General features: G+C 26.9%; 1 protein-coding gene across 14 annotated transcripts in view; it reads left to right on the top strand.

The window, feature by feature from the left end:
- Nucleotides 1-24892, top strand: part of LOC100206390 (uncharacterized) — a 74140-nt gene that overhangs the window by 24347 nt on the left and 24901 nt on the right. For 4 of the 14 annotated variants that reach the window (XM_065799699.1, XM_065799690.1, XM_065799695.1 and 1 more), the window contains 4 exons: nt 332-637; nt 2060-2284; nt 2459-2731; nt 4365-4556. In XM_065799699.1, coding sequence (XP_065655771.1) covers nt 332-637; nt 2060-2284; nt 2459-2731; nt 4365-4556 — 996 coding nt within the window. Of the gene's footprint in view, nt 1-331; nt 638-2059; nt 2285-2416; nt 2732-4364; nt 4557-23665; nt 24360-24892 lie in introns of those variants that run through there. The other 10 variants (XM_065799692.1, XM_065799698.1, XM_065799688.1 and 7 more) reach the window with 4 other exon arrangements.

The following is a 24892-nucleotide window of genomic DNA, read 5'->3' as shown; positions in this document are numbered from 1 at the left end:
AGTACAACATAAATATACATACATGTGTATATATATATATATATATATATATATATATATATATATATATATATATATATATATATATATATATATATATATATATATATATATATATATATATATATATATTTATATATATATGTATATATATATATATATATAAATATATTTGTGTATGTATATTTGTACATATACATATATATGTTTGTATATATACATACATATACATATATATGTTTGTATATATACATACATATATATATATATATATATATATATATATATATATATATATATATATATATTCTTAATCTTTTTTTTTTCATAGAAATGCATTTCAATGTTATTAGAGCAAGCTAATCATTTGAATAATATTTATGTTCTTCATGAATGTGTGCTAAAACATAAGTTGTCAAATGATCTCAACTACATTTTGCGTCAGAAACTTGAAAATGTTTTTTTTATAAAAAACTCTTTAAAAGTTGATTTGGAAACATACACAAATATCTTAATAAGTGATTGTTCAAAAGTGAGTTTTCAAGAATCTTGTGATAAGTTAATTAAATGGTTTCATGATATTGACATTGTATTAAATTCGTTGTTGTCTGTAAGATCAAACAATATTAAAGAAAAGGTTTTTTTATTTTTTAACTAATGATTAGTAACTATAGTTATATTTTTTTATTTAATTTTTATTTAATCAGTTATATAGTTATGTAATATGACCATATTTATAAGCAATTAAGTTTATAACATATTAATGCACTTTTTGCGATTTTATAGCTGGGTACAGTAAAATTAATGATTAACTGAAATCATTTGAGGTTTGAATAGTTACAAGTTAATTTATCATGTTAAAATCTCAAAATATTTTAAGATTTTAAAAAACAATAATAGATAGCGCGTTAAAATTATTATAGTCTGTTAGGTTTTTATGATAAACACTTCAGATAAAAATTAGATTTAATTATATCTTTTTAGAAGATATGATTTAAATCTCCAGAAATTCAAGTCAAATAAAAAAAGGCATGAGTCTTTAACCAAAAACATAAATCTTGTTAGTTGTACAAAAAGAGTAGTGTTGTTCCATTTTATAAGAAGTTATGTTCGGTTTGATAAATAGAAACTAAAAAAGGAAGCTATGTTTTTTGTGTTTTTTAATTAATTTTTATCAAAATGTAAACTTTAAAACGGTTTGATAGAAACAGTCAAAATAAAGTCATTACGTATCTCTCCATCTATCAGATTTCATTTAATAAATACCTCTAGGAGTTTTTAAAGTTAAACATTGAAGTTACAGTGGAACTCTCCAAGTAGTGACAATATAAATTTCATAAGTATCATTGCGGTGACAATGAAGTTAAAAGAAAAAGAATGTATAAGTACAACAATTGATATCTGATGATAGACAAATAAATGAGTTACACAAGGCAATTAAAGGTGAATACAGAACAGCATATTGGAATGAATTTTCATGATGCAGAAATTTATACTTTTTTTGAAATTAGAACTGCAACAATTTACTTTGGTTCCCAACAACGCAATCAGTACTTAATCTAACAAGTTTTCAAATATTTTTGAATTTTAAATAAAATTGTTTTAGTGATCAAAAGAAGGTTTTTATTGATAGACAAACAACAAGTATACAATTTCAGTAATTTTATGCATTTTAGAAATTTTGGATTTTTTGCGAAAATTTCAGATTTAAAAAAATTTAAATCACAAGTTTTAAAGTTTTGCATTTAAATTTGGAAAAAATGTTTAACTATAAAATATTTTTATTTTGTTATTATTTTCATTTATTAATTAGTTCCCCCTCTCTTTTTCTTTTCTTTGGTTATTTATTTTTTTCAACTTTATAAATGAAGATGCACAATCGTTATAATAACCAAACTAACACAGTTGTTGTTGAAAAGTTTATCAACTAACACAGTTATAATAAGCTCACCAACTAACAGAGTTGTTAACATAAACTAACCAATTAACTGATTTGTTCAGATATGAATGTATGTGATAAAATCATAATTCATAGACTTTTAACTTATCCATTCTTTAGCGCAAAGGAAAATGTGTGTTAGAGTTAGTGAATAATATACCAATGAAGATTTTTTCCAGCTTTCCAGCAACATATAAAGCAGAAATCTTGAGGGAAAGTTGGGTTCATCAAGAGCTTTTTTTTAGACTGATCCAATTGATGAAATGGTTAGAAAGAAAAAAAATGTTGGTGTATTTATCTGATAAATTATATATTGGAAATTTTCAAAATGCTTCGAATTATAAGGTTTTTTGCTCTTTTTTGTTTGTTTTTTTGCTCTTATTTTTTTCTTCCAACATTATTTCTCTCTAAATAATTTGAAAAACTAAGATGCACCTTCATAATAGAATATTTTACAATCAATCATATTTTTCTAAGGTTTTTTCCATTAAACATGACATTTTTGAAAATTCTCTAAAGCTTGAACAAAAGGTTCCAATAGACCCAATGACTTTCAACAAGCTTGATCTATCTACTCCTGGAGAACAAAAATTTTACTCATGCTTGGCAGAGCATTTAGAAGATAAAATCTGTTGTTTCTCACGTTTAAAGGAAAATTCAGAAGAAGAAGTCTTTTACTCGTGTATAACGAATTTAGAACAGAAACTTCCCTCTAGTTGTACTACGAAAGCTTCTTCAAGTGAATGTTTTCAAAAAGAAAAGTATTTTAAAGATGTCATTATTGAATACGAGGTTAGTGCTTAGTTCCTCAATCAGTTGTTTATTTGTTAAATTTCTTTTACCTTAATAGTTTTTACTCCTACTTGGTGAATTCCCTTTTCCTCCTTTTCTTAAAAATGCCAAATATTGTCCTCCCAATTATTGTAAATAATTAAAATTGCACTGGTTTCCAATAAATATTGTGCTACCTTTTTGATATTTTAAGTATATACTTTTCTCTTAAAATAGTCTTCCTCTACTTTAACAGTGTTGTTAAAGTAGAGGAAGACTATTTTAAGAGAAAAGTGAGAGAGTCCTTGGAAATACAGTTTCACCAGTGTTCTCCGGGTGAAGGCGGTTTGAATGAAGACGACGGTGATTATGTCACATCGTCGTTTTGGAAACCTTATATTCTTTTTTAAGACGCAAGAACACATTACATTGAAGTTTTATTATTTGTTTGTTGTTTTTTTTTCACGGTTTTTTATATTACTTGAATAACGAGGGTATATATAACCCCTAGAAATATTGTAATTTATTATAAGAAAGAGGATAAGTTTACATACTATACCAGATGTTTCAACTTAATTAAATTTTATAAAAGCTTATCTAAGATGTTAACTTTTAAAAAGTATATTAAAAGAATTTTAGCGAGGTGTTATTTTTAAAATAGAATTTTTAAAAAAAGTAAAAAACAGTTTCAATAAAAAAATACTCTCAAATAAGTAATCACATAGAGAATGTTGTTCTCAGTAATATTTTTGCCATTTAATTACACAGGCCAACAAAAAAAAAAATTTTTTCTGGTTCTGAGCAAACAATTTGTTTTTTGTATAGAATTTCTCATTTTGATTTCAAATATGCAACTCATTTTTTACCATCACGTCAAGTTGTAAAGAAATTTAGGTTCAAACCTTAAGTATTTAGGGTAAAGTCCCTAATATTGTCGAAAAAAAAGTTATTCAAAAGTATGTCAACATGGGTCTCAAAAGAAGCGTATTTTCATAGAGATTTTTAAAATGTTATTTATTTGTATTAAAAATAAGTATTTTTTGTATTATTGCTAAATAACTATTTGTTGAAATTTGTTTCAGAGTCTTTAGCATTTTTTTACATAACTTTACCCCAAATACTAAAGATTTGAACCTAAATATCTTTACAACTTGACATGATGGTAAAAAATGAGTTGCATATTTGAAATCAAAATGAGAAATGCTATACAAAAAACAAATTGTTTGCTCGGAACCAGAAAAAATTTTTTTTTTGTTGACCTGTGTTTTCTATTCTAACTCATGAAACATACAAATGTTTACTAAATGAAAATAGTTTCACATAGAGTAAACCACTATTTAAATAAATGTAATTAGAACTCTGATTTATGGTTTTAGTGCTCTGCTAACCTCGCTTTATGATTTTAGTGTTCTGCTAACCTTGATTTGTGGTTTTAGTGCTCTGCTAATCTTGATTTGTGGTTTTGTAAATATAAATTTTTCCAATTGAGCTCTAATTGTGATGCCAGACGGGTTCTGATTATTTTACACAAAAATATATTTGGAAATTTTCTTGGTGGGAATTCACCAAGTAAAGTTTTTACAGAAGGAGTTCTTTAGGCATTAATAAATATAACATTTCTTTTTTATTTTAATTATTAAATTCTTTAATATAGTACATCATTGATGAATTTGAAGTTATTCACATTCAAACTATTGAAGTTTGCGATGATGAATTTTTTGCTGAAGAGACAAAATTTCAACTGGTTGCTTCTAAAAAGAATAATACTATGATTGAAAGCAAAGAAAAATCAAGAAAAGAATCAAAAAATATGTTTTTCTCCTTAAATGAATCACAGCAATGTGTGGTAATTATAATTTATATATATATTTTTTATAACAATGAATTGAAAAACATCTACATGCACATTACTTATGCAGGTTTAAAAATCATATATGTATAATTTAAATATCTCTGTGAGAGATTTCAAATTTTAAAATAACATAATATTAAAAATTTCCATATAAAAATTATTTTTCAAATCAATACCAACAAGTGTTAGCCAGTAATTAATTAAGTAAATCGTTTTTACAATATTGAGAATTTTTTAAATGTTTATCTCTTTTCTCCTTTTGCTCCCAGCACCACTGGGACCAGGGATCATGGTCTCTGTACTATTATAGCAACCATTGTTTTAATATTTTCTAGTTTATTTGAAATGTTTAAAAATATTGTTTGTCAAAATACCCCCTCCCCCTCCAGATTGAAATGTGTTCTGAGAACCCTGTTTTTGTTATTATGTGTTCTTACCTTCATCCCTCTTCTACTTCATTTCAGCTAAGAGCTACAAAATAATTACATCTTGTAACGTTTCAGTAACATTTAAAGTTAAGATGAATATCAGCTCAAAATTAAAAGATGAAAATCAACTCAAAATTAAAAGTGATTTCACTACACCATGGGAAATTAAACCCTGTTTTCCAATGATATGTTTAGAATTAAATATTTAAGTTGTATATTTAAATTAAGTTTTTAAAATCAATTGAATATTTTTTATCAAGAATCATGTATTTGATATTTTTTATTCCTAATAAATAATTACAGTTTTTATATTTATTGTATTCTTAATTGAATTAATTTCTTATGCACTGGTGGGTATCTGTGAAAATAGTTTTTTTGACTAACCAGCTATACAAGTAAACAACTTTCAAGAACCCTGTTTTTGAGTCCTTTTTCAGGACTTTTGGTTGTTATCATCAATAGAATTTCAAGCGTACTTTGAGACAATTATTTGAGTAGTCGACTTTTTACAAGTTATAGTTTCAAAAACAGCCTTTCTACGCAACAATAATCAGGAAAATCTTTATGAAGTTCAATAAAAATATATCAGTATATAAGTCAGTATATAAATCCTTATTTACACTTTTTTAATTTTCCTTAAACTAGTTCATAAGGTTTGAGCGCAGAATGATTCTTGTTGTTGTTCAGTGGAAGCATTGAGTATTTCAAAATTAAAACGTGTTTTTTATTCTTTTTGCATTGAAAATATTATAAACTTAAAACCCTCAAGTTCTACTTTTGTTTTCTCTGGATCTAAATCTCTGTCTTGTTGCACTGCATGACCTAATCTACCTATAGTGATTTATCAAACTTGATAACTCCAATTTGCTGTAATCAATCAGATAAGTTATTTTTGTGTAAAAATTGCTTGAATCAAAAACCCATAAATACTTCTGAAATTTCATTTGTTTAAAGTCTTTTATCAATTCTTTTTAATTTTAAATGAACTTAAAATTTCAACCAAGTACCCATTTCAACGTTTTTAAAATTTTTTATTTTTTGTAAAAACTATTAAATTTAGGTAGAGATGATCAAATGTCGCTTGCAGTAGATTTCATACTTATATTCATTGTAATTTTCTAATGTAAAGTATTTTCTTAATGATCCGTTCATATTTCCATTTAAATTAAACAAGTTGTTCTTGGACATACAGTCAAAATGTGATCTATATTGCGATAAATATTGGTTTTTTCCATTTATATTAGACTTTAAATTTAACTCTGTTTTTAAGCTTTTTATTAAGCAACCCAGTACTTGATAATGCTTCACAAGACTTTCTACCAAATTCTTGAAATCATCTGCCCTGTTGTTTCCCAGGAAGTTATGAACCATGGCTTTAAACGACTGCCAAGCATTGTGTTCAGCTGATGTAAGAGTTTCCTCAAATTTCCTGAAAATTTGAGGAAACTCTTACATCAATTTGAAACATTTCACCAAACCCAATTTGATATGCAAAAGAGGAAGCACAATTTTCAGTGGTTTAACAAGTGGAATGTGTTTAACTTTGTGGTATCCTGGGCTAAATTCTGTACGTTTAGGCCATATCTTCTTCACATAATGATTTTTAGTGTCTCGACTATCCCAGAGGCAGAGGAACCCAATTGCAGTCCAAGCAACAGGGCAACTACTTTTAGGTCACTACAAATAATCCACTTGTGGTTGCCATAGCTAACACAGTCAAGTACAGTTTTCATTGTCTCGTAAGTTTCCTGCAGTTCTATTGCATGAGCTATTGGAATATAAGGATATTTGTTTCCAACATGAGTTAATACTGCTTTTAGAGAGTATTTTGAGGAGTCGATAAAGAGACGCCATTGATTAGAGGAATAGGCACATCCGAGCTCAGTTAACAATCCTTCAACATTCGTACAAAAGGTGATACTGTTTTGTTTGATGAAATACTTTGAGTATCTTTCATGTCTGTTTCGGTAAACGGTCACTCTGATGTCAGATGTTAACAAGTGCCACTCTTGTAGTCGAGAACCCAGAACCTCAGCTTTCAATTTTGATAGATGTAAGTCTCTGATTAGGTCGCTCAGCTCCTGTTGGTTAATAAAATGTGGAGTTGATTCCATTTCAGCCATAAAGTCATCATCATCATTTTCTTTGTTTGATTTGTCTGATGTATCTGGAGAAGGTAAGAGGTTGAATACACTTGGTGGAGTTGGTGGAATAGGCAGACTGTCACTGTGAGGTACTGGCAACTTTGCTGAATCACAAATTGGATACGTTATTTCGTCCTTTGTCATTAGAGAATGTCCCTCGATTTTTGTTGAACAAAAATAGCAGTAGGTGGTATGACCTCGTGGCTCCTTCCATATCATAAGAATGGCAAATGGCATGCCAGTTGGTCTTTTTCTATCCAGCCATTTAGTCAAACACATGCAGCAGTTGGTGCAACTATACTAGGCGCCCATTTTTTGCCATGATTTCCCACCTTGAATCCAAAATAAAAGTAGTAAGCAGTAAGATATTTTGAATTCATTTTTCTCTTCTGTCTTTTAGTGACATAATGATCACAAGTGTAACAGAAACTGTTTGAACTATTTCTACAAGATCGTCTGCAGATTGAAGACATCCTGCAATAAAATACAGATAGGATCTAAATTCTGCCTTATTTTTTACTGTAAATTGAATATAAGTATAAACTTACATTTACGCAATTTAAAAAAGGAATGTTTGAAGTTAAAAGTGTGCGAAAACTATAGCTTAAAACTGACTTATGATAAAAAAAAAATATTTTAAATTTCAGAAGAATTTAGACGTGTAGGATCAAAATGGATTCCATTTTCTTAATCAGCTCAAAAATCTGATCTAGATAAACCTAATGCTGTTAATTGAATCTAAAAAAAGTTTTTTTTTTGTTGCCCAGTGCTATTATTTGTACCGAATCTTTGTACAAAAACATACTTAATGGGAATGGAAATATCGTGAATGGAAATATCCGTAATCATCAAAGTGAAAAAAGAAAATATTTTCCATTCACATATAAAATAACGGAAAAATATAAAAACAGAGCAAAAATGGCCAATACCTCCATAATAAAATTAATTCAAAGAGAAAAAAATATAAAAGTTTGTGTGAGAAACAAAAAACATTTTCTTGAGATAAAACACAGCTATAAACTTTTTTTGTAACAAAAAAAAAATTACAAAAAAATTTATTGAACAAAATAAAGTATTAAAAGTACTTATAAAAGCAATATAAATAATTTAAATTTTATAAAATATATATAAAAGTATATAAATTATATATTATAAAAGTATATAAATTATATATTATAAAAGTATATAAATTATATATTATAAAAGTATATAAATTATATATTATAAAAGTATATAAATTATATATTATAAAAGTATATAAATTATATATAAAAGTATTTAAAAAAAGCAATATAAATATAATAACATTGTTTCATTATTATATAACTTTTAGTAAATGCTACGAAGATTAACAAAATTTCGTTTTAGCTTTTAGAAAACGATCAACATTCAGAACATTTCTTAAATTATTTTATGTAGGAAAACTTTCGAAAATCAGTCATAAGAGAAGGAATTCGACCTAAAAATGGAACAAAATTATTATTGAAAACACTTATTACACGTTAATTACAAGTTAATGTGTTATATACTGAATTTATTTATTTGAAAATTTAAAAATGTGAACACTAAAAATAAGAAGCTTACTTAAAGCAATGTTGTTTTTCTTTCAAGAAAGTTTCAAGATTTATTGTTGCAAGTTTGGATAACCTCTTTCTAAAAAGTAACATAAAAATAAATAAGCAACATAAGATAAACCTTTGTTTTTATTTGAAAAATGAGTTCTTGGCATTTAGTAAACGATTATATGTAGTCAGTTTTAGTTAAAAAACGATGTAATAATCATTTTTAACGAAAGACACCAACATGAAGGTGAGCCAAGTCTATTAGCACAAAACGTCACAACAATATCGTTACAAAATTAAGCAAAACTCTCAATAAATCACACCTCCAAGGGACCAAAAAATCAGCTTGTTAGAGAATATTAGAGTTATTTGGAGTATAATCCATAAATAAAAGCTCAATTGAAATTTCAAAATTAGCTTAAGTTATTGAGGGTTATCAAGTTATCCTGAGTTTATTGTACATATTTGAACTACTAACAGCACACACATATCCATTTACAAAATATAACTCCATAACTTTATACGACACATATTAAAATTAACATATAGTAAATAACATATATTACCAATATATTACCATATAACAAATAACATATATTACCACATCATGAGACATAATACTTATAAAAAACTATAGCAAATATAACGTTTAAAAAATACAGTATTATTTGTGTAATCTTCATTCAATGACATTTATTCAAAACAGATCGTCAAATGTCTTGGTTCTGGAACATGCTACATAAAACTTGATTGTGTGAAAACCAAGGCTTTTTGAGATAAACATTAACTTAATCAAATGTTTGACCCTGTCTTTTATTTCAAAATTGTTTAGATGGTGGTTTAATTCATATCGCCTAACCAGGACATAATTTAGCATCAAAGGAGTGTGAAAAAATGATGCTTAATATAATGAAAGCGGAACTTTTATTTTTAAATTGAACTTTTAGTTTTCTTTCTTAAAGTAAAGATTTGATGGAGACCATTTCTAAAATAAAGTGTAAACAAATAAAAAAGAGCATAAAATAATAATCTAATTTTATTTTTCTCTATTATTAGTCATATTTAAATTAGATGTTTTAAAATAATATAGCAATGTATAAAGATAAAATATTTCTACCAAGAACTTAAACTAAAGTTATAAATAAATTGATATAATCTTTATAACTCAGTAATGTTATATATTTAATTATTATTAATTACTGACAAACATCTGATCTAGATCAATATTATGAATATTTAATCAAAATATAATATTAATAAAATATTATGAATATTTAATCAAAAAAAAAATAACAAGTAGTTAAAAAAATTGTTACAGATAAGAACTCATAAATAAAGCAAATTGAAAAAATTATAAGGCCTGTCTGCTCAGCAAATAATGCTAGCATTGAACTGTGAAATGTAATCCTCCATCATATAATCGCTTTTATTACTTTGAAACGCATTTAATGCAAGATTTAGAATAAATAAGTAAATGCAAAACTAATAATAGAAAATCTCTATAAACAATATTTGCTTCAAATGAAGAAACTTAGAAATATCGAGACTTCTTGAAATATTTTAATTTTTTTTACATATATAATATTCATATATATATGTATATATATGTATATATGCATATATATATATGTATATATATATATATATATATATATATATATATATATATATATATATATATATATATATATATATATGTATATGTATATATATATATACATATATATACATATATAAATTTAATGAAAGTTACTAAAACTTATGTTATAACACTTTGTATTACTTAGCTGTTTAATAAAAACAATAAATTTAAGTTAAACATATTTAATAAAGGAAATAAAAACTTTTAAATGTTTAAATGGGGAGGAGCTGCTAGTAAAAAGGAAGCCCGTTTTTTAACAAAATTTATTTATTATCAAAAGCATAAGTTGTTAACATGTTAACAAAAAAGGACCGAGTATATATCTTTTAAACAAATTTTTTTTAAATTAACAAAATACAAATTGTTAACAAAAAGGAATAGAGTATATATCTTTTCAACAAAATTTACTTAAAAAGTAACAGTATATAAATATTTAATGAAGTATAAATCTTTTCAATAAAATTTACTTAAAATTATAAATATTAAAAAAATTATAGATATTAAAAAACTATATTTTTTCTTTTAAACACATTCTTTCAACAATATTTTTTCAACAAATTTTATGATTACACAACTACAAACAGATTTAATTTATATGCTTCATCATGACAGAACATCACTTGACTGGCAACGACAACATTCTTGTTCTCAACAAAGCCAAGTCACATAGCAAAGTATACCACTTAGCTAGCAAGCTCAACACTCTTGCTGTAAACTAAGCCAAGTCACGACAATTTAAAACCATGCAATCAACATATTAACCACTTACAAACTATAAATACATAACATTATAACACATCGCAAACATTCTATGTTAAATAACTTCACATATAAAAGATATTACCACTCTTAAAAAATATAAACCCATAATCTTAACACATATAAACATAATTAAGAACACATAAAAATAGTTAAATATATAAGTTAAGAAAATATATAAATTAGAAATATTTACAAATACAACTTTCAGGGTTAGGGTTAGGGTTTTTAGGGTTACGAGGTATGTCATTGAACATTTGTTCAATGACATACCTCGTAATGAATATTTATTAACTTTAAAAAACAAACGATCAAAACGACCTGGTTTTTAATATTATAAAAGCAAACAAATTTTTTGTAATTTCTTTAAAATAAGGTATTAAACGATCTTGTTCTTGAAAATGCAACATAGAGTTGACCGTGTGAGATGCAAAGATTGTAACCGATGAAATTTGTGATTACATAGTTGAACAAACAAACTTGTATGCTTTGCAATCTCTAAAAGAGAAGCAGTTAAAGCCAAAATCAAGATTTAAAATGTGGACTCCAGTAACTAGGGATGAAATACGTATATATATTGGTTTGATTCTGTATCGTGGTATTATTTGGAAACCAACATATGAGTTGTATCAATTTGTTGATAATTCTAATTTAGAAGAAAGTGCTCTAAAGTGTGCAAAAATAAAGCCTATTCATGACTATCTATTCACACTTTTTCGTAAAGCTTATGTGCCTCAACGCAATATTGCAATTGATGAATCTTTACTTTTATGGAAAGGAAGATTGAGCTGGAAACAGTATATCCCAAGTAAACGAGCAAGATTTGGTTTAAAGTCATTCATTCTAGCTGAATCTAAAACAGGATATATTTGGAATGGTTTTTTATACACAGGGAAGGTGGATAAGATAAACACTGACAATTATAATTATATAGCTACAAGTATTGTTATGACACTTATGAATAATCTTGGTACACATCTGTTGAAGTTTGTCACAAACTTTTATTAAATAAAACTGATTGTGTTGGCACAGTAAGAAAAGACCGGAAAGGTCTGCCAACTGGATTAATTTGCAAAAAGTTACAACCAGATGAGAAGTTTGTTCAGTTTGAAAAAAGTACAGGTATTATGTGTACGAAATGGAGAGATAAAAAGGATATCTATTTATTAAGCACTTGCATTAAAAATAGTCTCGTAGAAGTAACTAGATCTGGTAAACCAAGAATAATACCTGCTGTTGTTGATTTATATAACAAAAACATGGGCGGTGTCGATCAAGGTGACCAAATGTTAACCACTTATATTTCAGAACGTAAAAAGGTTAAGAAATGGTATAAAAAATACTTCATGCACCTAATAAACACATCTGTTCATAATGCTTACTGTATAGCTAAAAAGTTAGGATTTACGAAAACATCAATTGTACTTCGCCAAAAGATTATCGATTACATATTTGACCAAACGAAGAACTTAAAAGCTAGAGGTTGTTCTTCAGTTAATGCTAATCCAATGAGACTAGTTGAGAGACATTTTCCATCATTAATACCTCCTAATCCAATGAGGGCAACCCCATCTAGAAGATGTGCAGTATGTAGTGCTAACAAAATACGAGCTGACACTAGATACATGTGTATTGATTGTGATGTTGGTCTCTGTGTTAATTATTGTTTTAAACACTATCATACTTCTAGAGACTTAAAAATAAATGTTTTATAATTATTTTTTTGAATATTGTAAAAAATATGTTTTGTTTTCTTTTTTGTGACTTAATGTTACAAAAAAAAAATTCTTTAAAACAACCATTAAAATCGGAATTTAAAAAAAGTACTCCACTAGGAAAGAGCCGCCGTGAAAAAAATATTCCACTGTTAAAGGGTTAAGAATGCCTTATTGCGTAGTCAAAAATATAAAAAAGAAATATTAATAGGCCAAGCGTGCTAAATCTTCTTTAAAAAACTCCGCGTCAAACACGCACGAATGAGTAACGGCAGCAACGTCAAATTAAACATCAATTATAAGCGATAAGCGATCTCTCCAAATATATATTATTTGTTATTTCTTGTTCTATGAAAAATATTGCAAGATTTTGTAGTATTAAATCATTCATTGTAGAACGAAGGCAATTTTTTATCAAACTTCAGTTTGAAGAGACTCGCAACTGGCGACAATAATAGTAATTGTTAAATTCTTCACAAAATTCCGATGTAGGGTATAGAATTTTCTAATCTATTCTTTTGAATAAATTTTAGTAGATCAAGAGGGCCTTTTCCACTCTTTTTGCTGCGTTTTCTCTCTACTTTTAGTGCAGGTACAGCCATAAAAATCTAAAAACTTTTATTTTCAATATGAAACTGTCCTTTATTGTTGATAAATTTATTTGACATTCAAGTTCTTTATTTAGTCGGTTTCATGGTATTATACACAAATATTTTTTTACAAGAACATGCAACTGATCAAAGTATTCTTTTATTTTTTAAAAAAATTCTATGCATAGATTGCATAAAATTGAATTAAAGTTATGCATAGACATTTCTCTTCATACTTCTTGTTCTAAGAATAGCCCCACGTCTTTTGAATTTCCCATACTCATATTTTTTCTCCATACTAATAAATCCAACTTTTCACCAATTGTTGAGGCTATTAATAACAGTGTTTTGTATTAGCACATCTTTTTGTTCCAAAAAATAGGTTTGCAAGATATTTAGTTTTATATGGCATTAATGAACATTTAACCCTTTTTAATTGCTGGTATTTTTACGCGTCATTAATTTCCAAAAGAACAGGTTATTCCTCGCCACACCCTTTTTTTCATCCCAAAGAAACAGGTTAATCCTCTTTTAGACATCCGAATTCGGTTCTTCTAATGATGTCCTTTCTCCAATTCCTCTAATGATGATAAATCCGGTTCTTCTAATGATGCACTTTCTCTTTTAGACAAGGTGCAAAAACGCATTGTAAACATAGTTGGACCTGCTCTTGCAGCCAACCTCCAACCATTATCACATCGTCGTAATGTTGCTTCTCTTTCTCTTTTCTACAAATACTATAATGGGCACTGCTCTAAAGAGCTAGCGTCTCTTGTGCCATCTACTAAAATTCATTCTCGTGTTACTCGTCATTCAATTAAGTCTCATTCTTTTTCTGTGACTATTCCTAAGTGCCCAAAAAACTCTTATTCCTCTAGTTTTTAAAAAAATCACTTCTGCTTCTAATGCTTAAAGTTATATCTGCATTACAATAGATATAATTAAAGTTATTTCTGGAAAATCACTTCGGTGATTCCAATTTGAAAAGGCTCTGGAAATCGTTCTGACCCCCCTAACTATTGTCTAATCAGTCAGTATTCTTACTATTATAAGCAAAGTCTTTGAGTTATTGTTTTCACAGTTTGTAAACTAGACAATATTTCTGTCACAGTTTTTTGCTAAAATCTCCAGAATTCATTACTCTTTAAACTATTTAACAAATTCATAACCGAATCTTGATTTCCTGCCTGCTTGAAAACTTCTAATTTTTAAAAACTCTGATCCATCTAACTATTGCCTAATCAGTCAGTATTCCTTCTATTATCTTTAATTACTATTAATCAGTCAGTATTCTTACTATTATCTTTAGTTACTATCAATCAGTCAGTATTCTTACTATTATCTTTAATTACTACTTTTAGTTAGTATTCTTACGATTATCTTTAATTACTATTAACAACATTTTCTTTCAGTTCCAGAGACTTCAAAATTTTTTTCGTTGTTCCTGTGTTTTTCTTCATCAATCAATCAATCATATCATATATATTCTGAAAATAAATTTTCACGGCTATTTACAAATAGTATTGAAATACTAATCTCAAGTAAATACCTTAAAAAATAGTTTATTTATATACAATTAATCTTAGTAATAATAATAATAATAACAACAATAACAATAATAATAATAGTAATATATTTAATAATAATAACAATAATAACAAAAATAATAATAATAATAATGATAACAATATTAATATTAGTAGTAATAGTTAAAAGTAGTTAATAATAGTAATGTAAATATTTATAGAAATAACAATAAGCAATAGTAATGACAACAAAATATATAATAAAAATTAAAAAAAAAAAAAAAAAAATACTAAAGACAAGAAAAATTGATAATAGAAATTATAAACACTAACTATATTTTTTTAATAAAAAGTAGAATAATCTAGTTTTAAAGGTTGAGAATGAATTGAGAGCTTTTAGTTCATAAGGAAGGTTGTTCCAAGTTTTAATGCTTTGATACTTTATAGATTTATGTCCGTATTTATGAGAGCAATGTTTAGAGACAGACAGGTTTAAATTACTATTGGAACGAAGGTGATAACGAGAGTTGGCACTTTTGGAAAAGAAATTGATGAAAGTTAAAGGTAGTTTATTGTGTTGGTGGTTCCAGACAAATTGGCAGTTTGAAAATTGAATATAGTCACATAGTTTTAATACTTTAGAAGTTAGATAGAGCACATTAGAATTAAATTTAATATTCTGAAAATAAATAATTTTTAAAGCCTTGTTTTGGAGGTGGGATAACCTAATAAGAGCTTGTTGATGGGACTGCTCCCAAATTTGGCATGCATATATAAGATGTGAGCCGAAAATAGCATGGTATATGTTCAAAAGTGTTTCAAGATTAACATAATGGCGAACTTTGGCCAACATACCATTAGATCTACTTAGTTTCATTGCTAAGTCTTCACAGTGGGATAAAAAGGAAAGATTTGAATTAATTTTTATACCAAGATATTTAATTGAGTTAACAGGTTCAATTTTTTTGCCACTTAATCTAAAGTTCATATGTTTATAGATTTTTGTTTTATTTGATTTAAAGATAATAAGTTCAGTTTTGTTAGAGTTTAGAAAAAGTTTGTTGGAGCGAAGCCACTGAACTAGATTGGCAAGATCATGGTTAATGTGTTTGTTAATTTTTTTTAAGGATTTATTAATTAGCATTAGGTTAGTGTCATCAGCAAAGTGGTAAACAGTAGCAAACTTAATGGACGTATGAAGATCATTAATATAAAGAAGGAAAAGCAGTGGTCCCAATACTGAACCCTGTGGAACACCATTAGAACATTTTACAAGGGTAGATTTTGAGTCATTAATAGCAACAAATTGTGTTCTATTGTTTAAGTACGAAATAAACCATTTAAGGGGTACGCCTCTGATCCCATAATATTCTAATTTTTTTAACAAAATTGAATGATCTACTGTATCGAACGCTTTCTGTAAATCGACAAATACACCGCATGCAAAATATTTGTCATCGATTGCTTTTCTAATCAGTTCAGTCATTTCAATGAGAGCATGAGTTGTGGAGTGATTGGCACGAAATCCATACTGATGGGTGTAAAAACATTTAAATTTTTCAAGAAAAGCATAAAGCCTAATATGCATTGCCTTCTCAAATAGTTTACCTATATTAGAAAGCAAGGAGATGGGTCGATAATTTGTGAAATCTAGTAAAGAGCCTTTTTTAAATATTGGAATAACTTTGGCAACTTTAAAAATATCTGGGAAAATACCACTTTTAAATGAGTTATTTATAACAGTACAGAGAGGCTTTGAAATAATGTGTGGGACTAGTTTAAGGAGGAATGTAGGTACGCTATTAGGACCAAGACTTTTTTCAGTTTTGAGCTTGTTTGTAATGAGACCAGATATTTCATTTTCAGTAACAGGATTAATAAAAAACGATTTAGCATTTGGAATGTTAAGAAAGTCACTAAATACGCGTTTTGGGGGTATGGCTTTGCTAAGTAGTTTGTTATGTATAGTGCTAAAAAAATTGTTAAATATATTAGATACGGCAGTGTGATCAGTGATAAGATTTTCGTTCAATTTAAGTTTAAAAGATGTATTGTGTGTAGAAGGTCTAATATTAATGATTTCTTTTATTCCCTTCCAGGTGTTTTTAACACTATTCAGATTATTATTAAAATACGTAATATAGTATGTTTTTTTGCTAAATTTTAATAAATTGGAAATTTTGTTTCTATAAAATTTAAATTTTGTAAATAATTCATTTTTTTTATAAATATTTTTTGATTTTATAAACTTTTTATAAAGTTTGTTTTTAACTGAGATAGATTTAAGTATTCCATACGTTATCCAAGGTTTTGATTTTAGTTTAATTTGTTGGTTGGTTAGTATTTTGTAAGGAGCATGTCGGTCTAAGATTTCATCAAATGTTTTTAAAATAAAAACCATAGACTTATTAACATCATCATCTTTTTTAATAGAGAGTTCCCAATTGATATTAGAAATTTCTTCAATAAATAAACTTTTATTAAATTTTTTGAAGCATCGTCTGTAAGTTTTTACTTTTTTGGGGTGTTTTGGGTATGCCAGGAATGCAAATAAATTGTGCCATGTGGTCTGAAATTGAAATCGTAAGGTTACCTGAGTATTGATCAGTTGAATGAAAGTTTGTGAATATGTTGTCAATCAGCGTTTTAGATGTAGCCGTTATGCGTGATGGTAAAATTATAGAAGGGCTTAGTGAGTAAGAAGTTAAAGAATCAAGATATCTAGAAACAGGGTTAGATTCATTGTGACTTAATAGATCCATATTAAAATCACCCATTAAAAAGATCTTTTTTTTTTCGTTACTTAGCTTTTCAAGTAGAGGAGTTAAGTGGGAAGAAGTAAACTCATGTTGATTCATTGAGGGATGACGATAAATGCAGCCAATTATTATGTTTGATTCACAAGGTTTTTCGATTTCAACAAAAATAGACTCTAAATATTTAGATGAGTAAATCATAAGATCATTGCGAACTACGTAGTTTAAATTTGAGCGTAAGTATAAAAGTGCTCCTCCTTTTTTAGCCTCAGTAGGACAATGCTCAATATTAAACCCGTTTATGTATATATCAGTTATATTTGTATCGTTTATATATAAATTAGATTCTGTAATACCTATTGCTAAGGGAAAATTATTAAGAGAGCTGATAAGACTACAGAGTTCGTCAATGTGGAATGGTAGAGAAGCGATGTTAAGATGAATATATAGTTCCGAATTGGGGAGCATAGTTTTATTGAGATCAATAACGTCATAGTATTTGCAATTAACAGAACTGGGAAATTTATTTAGATCTTTAAAGATCTTTTTATGATTACTTGGAGTCTCAAAAGAGTTTAATGAACTAGTAGGTATATTCTTACATAATAATGTTGATTTAAGCTCCAAGTTGGAAATCGAGCTGAACGCCATACTCTTAGATAAACAACTATGACAATAAAAATCTGACGAGTCATTTGAAAGAAGATTATAAGAGTACGCATTAATATGAGTACACTTTGCATGGACCCATGAGTTACACAGATCACATTGGATGGCTCTTTGATTATCAGTTATATTTTTATGACAAGTATTGCAGAGAGATTTGAATGCCATAATCTTTAGAAAAAATATTTTTATGTATATGCAGTATTAACTAATTAAAGTGACTAAAGTGTAAAATAGAGGTTTGAAAAATAAATGCAAAGTAAAAGACTAAATTTAATAATTTAAAACTTGGGTAACCGTTAGCGTGAGTAATCGAAAATAATTTTTAAAACAATACAAAAAAATAAGAACAATGATAGAAAAAAAGATTCACATTAAAGGTAATTAAAAGCTAACTTTTATAAAATTAAACAATCAAAATAAATTAAAATTAGACAAACCACAAACTAATGTTAAAAGTAACTATGACAACAATAAATATCGAATATAAAAAAACTAATACTATAATAATATCTAGTATATTAATAATATAAACTAATAATAATATAACTACTGTTAACTGTTACTAATAATAATATTATCAACAAAGATACTAGAACAATAACAAATAAAAATAAGTCAATAATAAATAAGTTTATAAAAATATAATATTAAAAATAAATGTAATATATTAAATAACTAGGTATCAAACGAGGACTAATAATAAATACAATTAACTATGAATAAATAAAATAATGTGAGAAAATAAATAATAACATAATGACTGAAAAATAATAACTAATGAATTATAATCATGATTACAAGTTATATCGTAAAGAAAAAAGAAAATTATCTAAAACAAAAAATAAAGAAATAATAAAAAATAAAAAATCTTCTAACACTACTATTTCTTCTTTCTTTTTTAATTGATTATTAAATTCTTCTTATCTTTTTCTTCTTTTTATTTGTTTACTTTACTTTTCGTTCTTTTGTTTACCTTTTTTTTCCTTCTTTTTTTTTTTTTTTTTTCTTTTCTTATTTAAGTTTATAAAGTGTTAAAAAATTCGAAGTTCTTTTTTATTTTTTTATATATATTTTTTCTTTTCCTTTTTGAATGCTTTTTGGTGTGTGTTTGCTTCAAGTTAATTTATATGATCGTTGATAAGTTATTTGTGCTTATAAAATAAATAATTAATATTTTTATATATAGATTTTTTTTTTTTTCAATATTCTTTATATTTATCTTTAATTTTCTCTTTTGCCGTTATAAAAACGCATCCGCCATTTGCGAAGACCTTGCAAGAATCATCTATATTAATGGCCTGCCTGATTATCTAACCTCTAATATAGCTCTACTTGCTGATGAAACAATTATATACTCCATTATTTACAAAAATGTTATCAATTTTTGATCGCTTTGTACAGGCATCTTAAATGTTATCTTTATTCTGTAACAGCTTTGGGTTTGCAGTTGGTGTTTAACATAAACAAATCTCAGTTGTTAAATGCTAATAATTTTTCATTTATTTCAATTCACTTCCCCAAAGCTATGAAAGCCACTAAAGTCGAGGAGGCTGTTTTTAGTCGTAGTTACAACCCTCAGTCTAACTCTATAACTCCGAAACACAAACCTTGAAGAACAAGGCCGCTGCACGGAAAAACGAGTTGAGCGCGGTACTACCAGGGACGTGGTAGGGATTGAAATCAGAACTTCTCGCTTATGAGGCGAACGCTCTATCACTACACCGCTTACGCATTGTTGCTATTCTACCTCTATTCGTTTTCCTCTACCTTTATTTGTACTTCCATGGAATACTGTTGTTATATTTGAGTTGCTGCTCAAGCCAGCTGTTATTGCTTTTTCCATCAACAAAAACTCAATCTTTTGTGACTCCTCAGCAAAGTCGCGTTTAGGTTCCCTCAAAGCCATCAAATATTTGATGAGTCCCTACTTATATTAAAATAAATTTTGTCAACCTTGGTTTTAAAAGAAGCAAAGTTATATAAACATAAAAAAAAAGGTATTAAAAGTGTCTTCAGAAAAAAAACTTCGAAAACTCTTGATAAATTTTTTTTTTTCAATTACATAATGATACCTTTTATGCCATTAATCAAAAGTACATTTTTTTTCAATATTCTTAATTTTTTAAATATAGTTTATCATTTTTAAAATTTTAAAATCTAAATTTCGTTTAATTTGGTTGAAAATTTCTGTTTCTAAAAGTTATCCATAAAAAAAAAATGCTGCAAAAAAAATATCTGAAAATGTAAGCTTTTAAATAAATAAAATATATATTTTTTTTACAGTCGAGATATATATATATTTTACAGTTCGAGATATATATATATATATATATATATATATATATTATTATTATTATTATTTTATAAACATGTAAATTATTTTGTAAACATCAATTAATACGAGTTTCTCTCGATACTAAATTTATTTTTATTTTTTTATTTATTTTTATTATATTTGATGTTGATGTAAATTAAAAATAAAAGCGGTCCTAATATGGATCCTTTTGGAACTTCACAAGTGAAAAAATCTTTAAAGCTGAAGACGCTGGTCACAACAATCCAGCAAAAATTTAATAAAAATAAATAAAACAATAAAAGTAAATTTAGTATCGAGAGAAACTCGTATTAATTGATGTTTACAAAATAATAATTTACATACTCTCATACATGATGTCTACATTCAAGAATATATATATATATATATATATATATATATATATATATATATATATATATATATATATATATATATATATATATATATATATATATATATATATATATATATATAAGGTAAGTATGGGTATTAAGGCCCACCTAACAGACTTTTGGTCATTTAGGCTTTAAAAATTAAGTTTAAAAAAATATTTTCGATTGCTGCTTAAGATTAATCATTCCTTGATGTAAAAATCTTATCTGCATATTGAGGAAATAATTATAACAAAAGTTATTCATGTTTTTGTAACATACCTTAATTGGGCCTTATTACCCCCTTATGGGGGTAATAAGGCCCATGTAAAAAATACAAAAAATAAATAAAGAAAAACCAGAAAAAAGTTTGGAAACATTCTTTTAATGCATAGTTTATCTCACATTTATAAAATAATAAGTAATCTTGCATATTTATATACTTTAAAAGAATCAATTTTTTATACAACAGTGAATAACAACAGAAAATTAAAAAATTCAATAAAGAAATGTTACAAAGAAAAACATTATTCTTCGCAGAATGGACATACTAATTCTTCCTCATCTTCAGAATCATACCCCATGCACGCCTCGTGGTACCATACTTTACATTTACAACATTGTCGCATACTTTCTACAGACTTTTGCTGGCATAACAAACAAAACCAATCATTCACATCCACACTTACAGACTTACTTTTCTTTGCACTTGGTTTTCCTTTGCCTTTATTCTTTTTATTAACAGCTTTAGAAGTGGAAGATTGAGAATAATCTTTTTTCAGGTCTTTAGAAACATTTGCTTTTCCTTTGCCCTTATTCTTATTATTAACAGCTTTAGAAGTAGAAGATTGAAAATCTTCTTTCGTTAGGGCTTTAGCAACATAGTTAAAACTTTTTTTGCGACCGACCATAGCCATATTTTTCTTTTTAGCAGGACTCGGCATTAAATCATTGAAACTTGCATTAAGATTAATTTCAGGTTGATCGACTGAAACTGTTGAGGGACTGGGTTGGGTGACTGAAGCTGGTGAAGGACCAGATTCAGTGGGCCGATTTTTAGTGGGCCTTATTACCCGCTTTGAACCTGTTACGTTTATCGATAATGTATCCTTTTGTTTCAACACTTGCATAAATATTACATGATGAGTAATGATAACGAATAAGTACTTAATGCAAATAAATGCAATTGAAAAAAATAGAAGCTTTATAAAATATTTTAAAATGTAAAAACACGTATCTTAAAAATTAGACTTGAGCAATTTTTGACGAAACTAACAAAGTAATCTTGCTTTGTCGAACGCGCGGTAAAGAAATGCTGATTTTTTTTTGCTGCCAGTGATAAAACCAGATAACTCTAATATTTTAATGTCGAAAAAAAGTTTCACAATTTATTTTTTCCCTAAGTTTGGATTAGTGGGCCTTATTACCCGCCGGGCCTTAATACCCATACTTACCTTATATATATATATATATATATATATATATATATATATATATATATATATATATATATATATATATATATATATGTATGTATGGATGGATGGATGGATGGATGGATGTATGTATGTATGTACATATACACACACACATTTTGTTACACACGTGTTATTTTTAGGTTCTAGTTCCGGTCATTTCATCTTTTTTTTTTACTTGTTTAACTTGTTAAGAAGAGCATACTCTCAATTCTTGACAAGTAAATTCTAATGTCTGTAATTGTATACAATCATAGAAATTATGATTGAATTTATAAGTATAAACACATTGACTGAAAATATAAAGCTTGAATTAAAAAGTGTAAATGCGTCATCGATTATTTGATTAAAATATTTTGAGTGACATCTAAGTGATGACTACAAAGCTATGAATAAAGCGACTGATATAAAAGGATTGATTTAAATTTTTAGGGGCGTTTTTCAAACCGAACAAGTGAGTTGTTTCTTTACTTTTGACTATAAAAAAAAAAATCAACAAAAAAGCTTTTTTGTAAACGTAACGTTCAAAACAATAATCTGAAGTAAAAAGTATTAGATTTATAAAATGGGTTTTGATTAAAATCATTTTTGTATTTATGCGGATTTTTCTCTCTAGTACATCATTTCATTAAAAAAAAAGACCTTCAATTATAAATAAATTGGATAACAAGCAAAAAATGGCTTAATTGGTTCTTATTATTTACTAATTGAAATTGGCAACCTACTATTGCCAAAATGAAATGGCTTCCTTTCAAACTCGGTATCGAAAGCCGTTCTATTGTACCCGTGAGGCCGTTCTATTGTACCCGTGAGGCAGTGATTTTATTTTTTAAATTTCTTGCAGTGTATTATATATTTCATTACGATATGAATTCAACTTAAATACAAAATATTAGAGAAGAAAATGAATTGACTAAATAAAATATCTCATTTCAACATAGCTAAGGGAATAAAGTTATATCAATGGATAAACTGTTTCATGATGGCGGGACTTAAAATTGTTTTGAAAGTTTTATTTATATAAAAAATTTTTTAATTGATTTCGCTTTTCTTTTTGTTCACTTTGATAAACAATTTTTTTTTTTTTTTAGAATTAAATAATTTATTTGTTTGTTTCTTTTTGCTTTTTTTGCAATTAGAATGAAAACCGGCAGTAACATCTTTCTTTTTTATAGCAACATCTTGCATTCTTTATAAATTTTAAAAAACTTTATTAAATAAACGAGAGCAAAATAGAAAATTTTTATGCAAATATTTACACTGATTTGTTTCGTTTTCTGCTAATCAGAATGCGCTTTTTAACTGTATTGGTATATCTTGGAATGAAAAGTTGAATTCCGTCATGCATTGCGGTTTTGCACCTAAAAAAATCATTAGAAAAAATAATCAAAATACAATTAATGAATTTTCAAATGCTTTGAATGATCCATTTTACGGTTCTCATAATTTTCTTAACAGTTTAATGTTATCTATTCAGAAATTCAGTCAAGAAATAAAATGTATTGGCCGCTCTGTTAATGAATTTCACTTTCATTTTGAGCATTGTGATGATAATTTTTGTGTTGATAAAACGAGTGGCGAAAACTATCAAGTAAAAAATTCTGAATATTTTCAAAACGACATAAATATATTTCCAGGTTGTTCAAAAACTTTTAAAGCGAACGAAAGTATATTTGTCTTTAACATCGCACAACATATCAAACCGTTGTCTATTAAAAACAGAGAGAGTTACTGTTCCACTTTTGATGTATTTTTTGTGAAGTTCATGAATAGCCCATTGAAGATACTACATAAGTTTCATATAAGCCCTAGTAATGCAACATTGCAATTTGATAGGGCTAAGGTAACTTAGTCTAATGAATATATGATTATTTTTTTTTTATATCTCAAGCTTTTAGACTTAATTTTTTAAACTAAGAAATTGTGTTTTGTTTTGTAATAATCTTTTCCTAAATGAAAATTCAAGTATTTATAATTTCAAACAAAATATTTAGATTTAGTTCCCAAAAAAGTATCAAGTTTTTAAATTTATGACAAAAATTTACAATAAGTGAAGAAGTAATAAATAATTGAATTATTTGTGGTCCTAAATGTTTTTAATACGCGATTCTTTGATTACAATTTAACGTTGTGCACATTTTAATTGATTACAATTTAAGATTGCGCGCGCATGTTATTTGACATGTGTAGTTAAAAAACCAAATCGACGGCGAGTTTCCACTCACCCGTTTTTTTACGGGAATGGGAAAGGAAAGGGAAAAATAATCACGTGAGCACGCGTAATATAAGTTTTAATTTGTCCGAAGGAAGACTATGCATGCTCACGTGATTATTTTTCCCTTTCCTATCCCGTTCCATAAAAAAATGGATAAGTGG

The sequence above is a fragment of the Hydra vulgaris genome, chromosome 06 (assembly GCF_038396675.1).
Source record: "Hydra vulgaris chromosome 06, alternate assembly HydraT2T_AEP".
NCBI lineage: Eukaryota > Metazoa > Cnidaria > Hydrozoa > Anthoathecata > Hydridae > Hydra > Hydra vulgaris.
The sequence above is the reverse complement of the archived record's forward strand: the minus strand, read 5'-3'. Positions and strand labels throughout refer to the sequence as shown.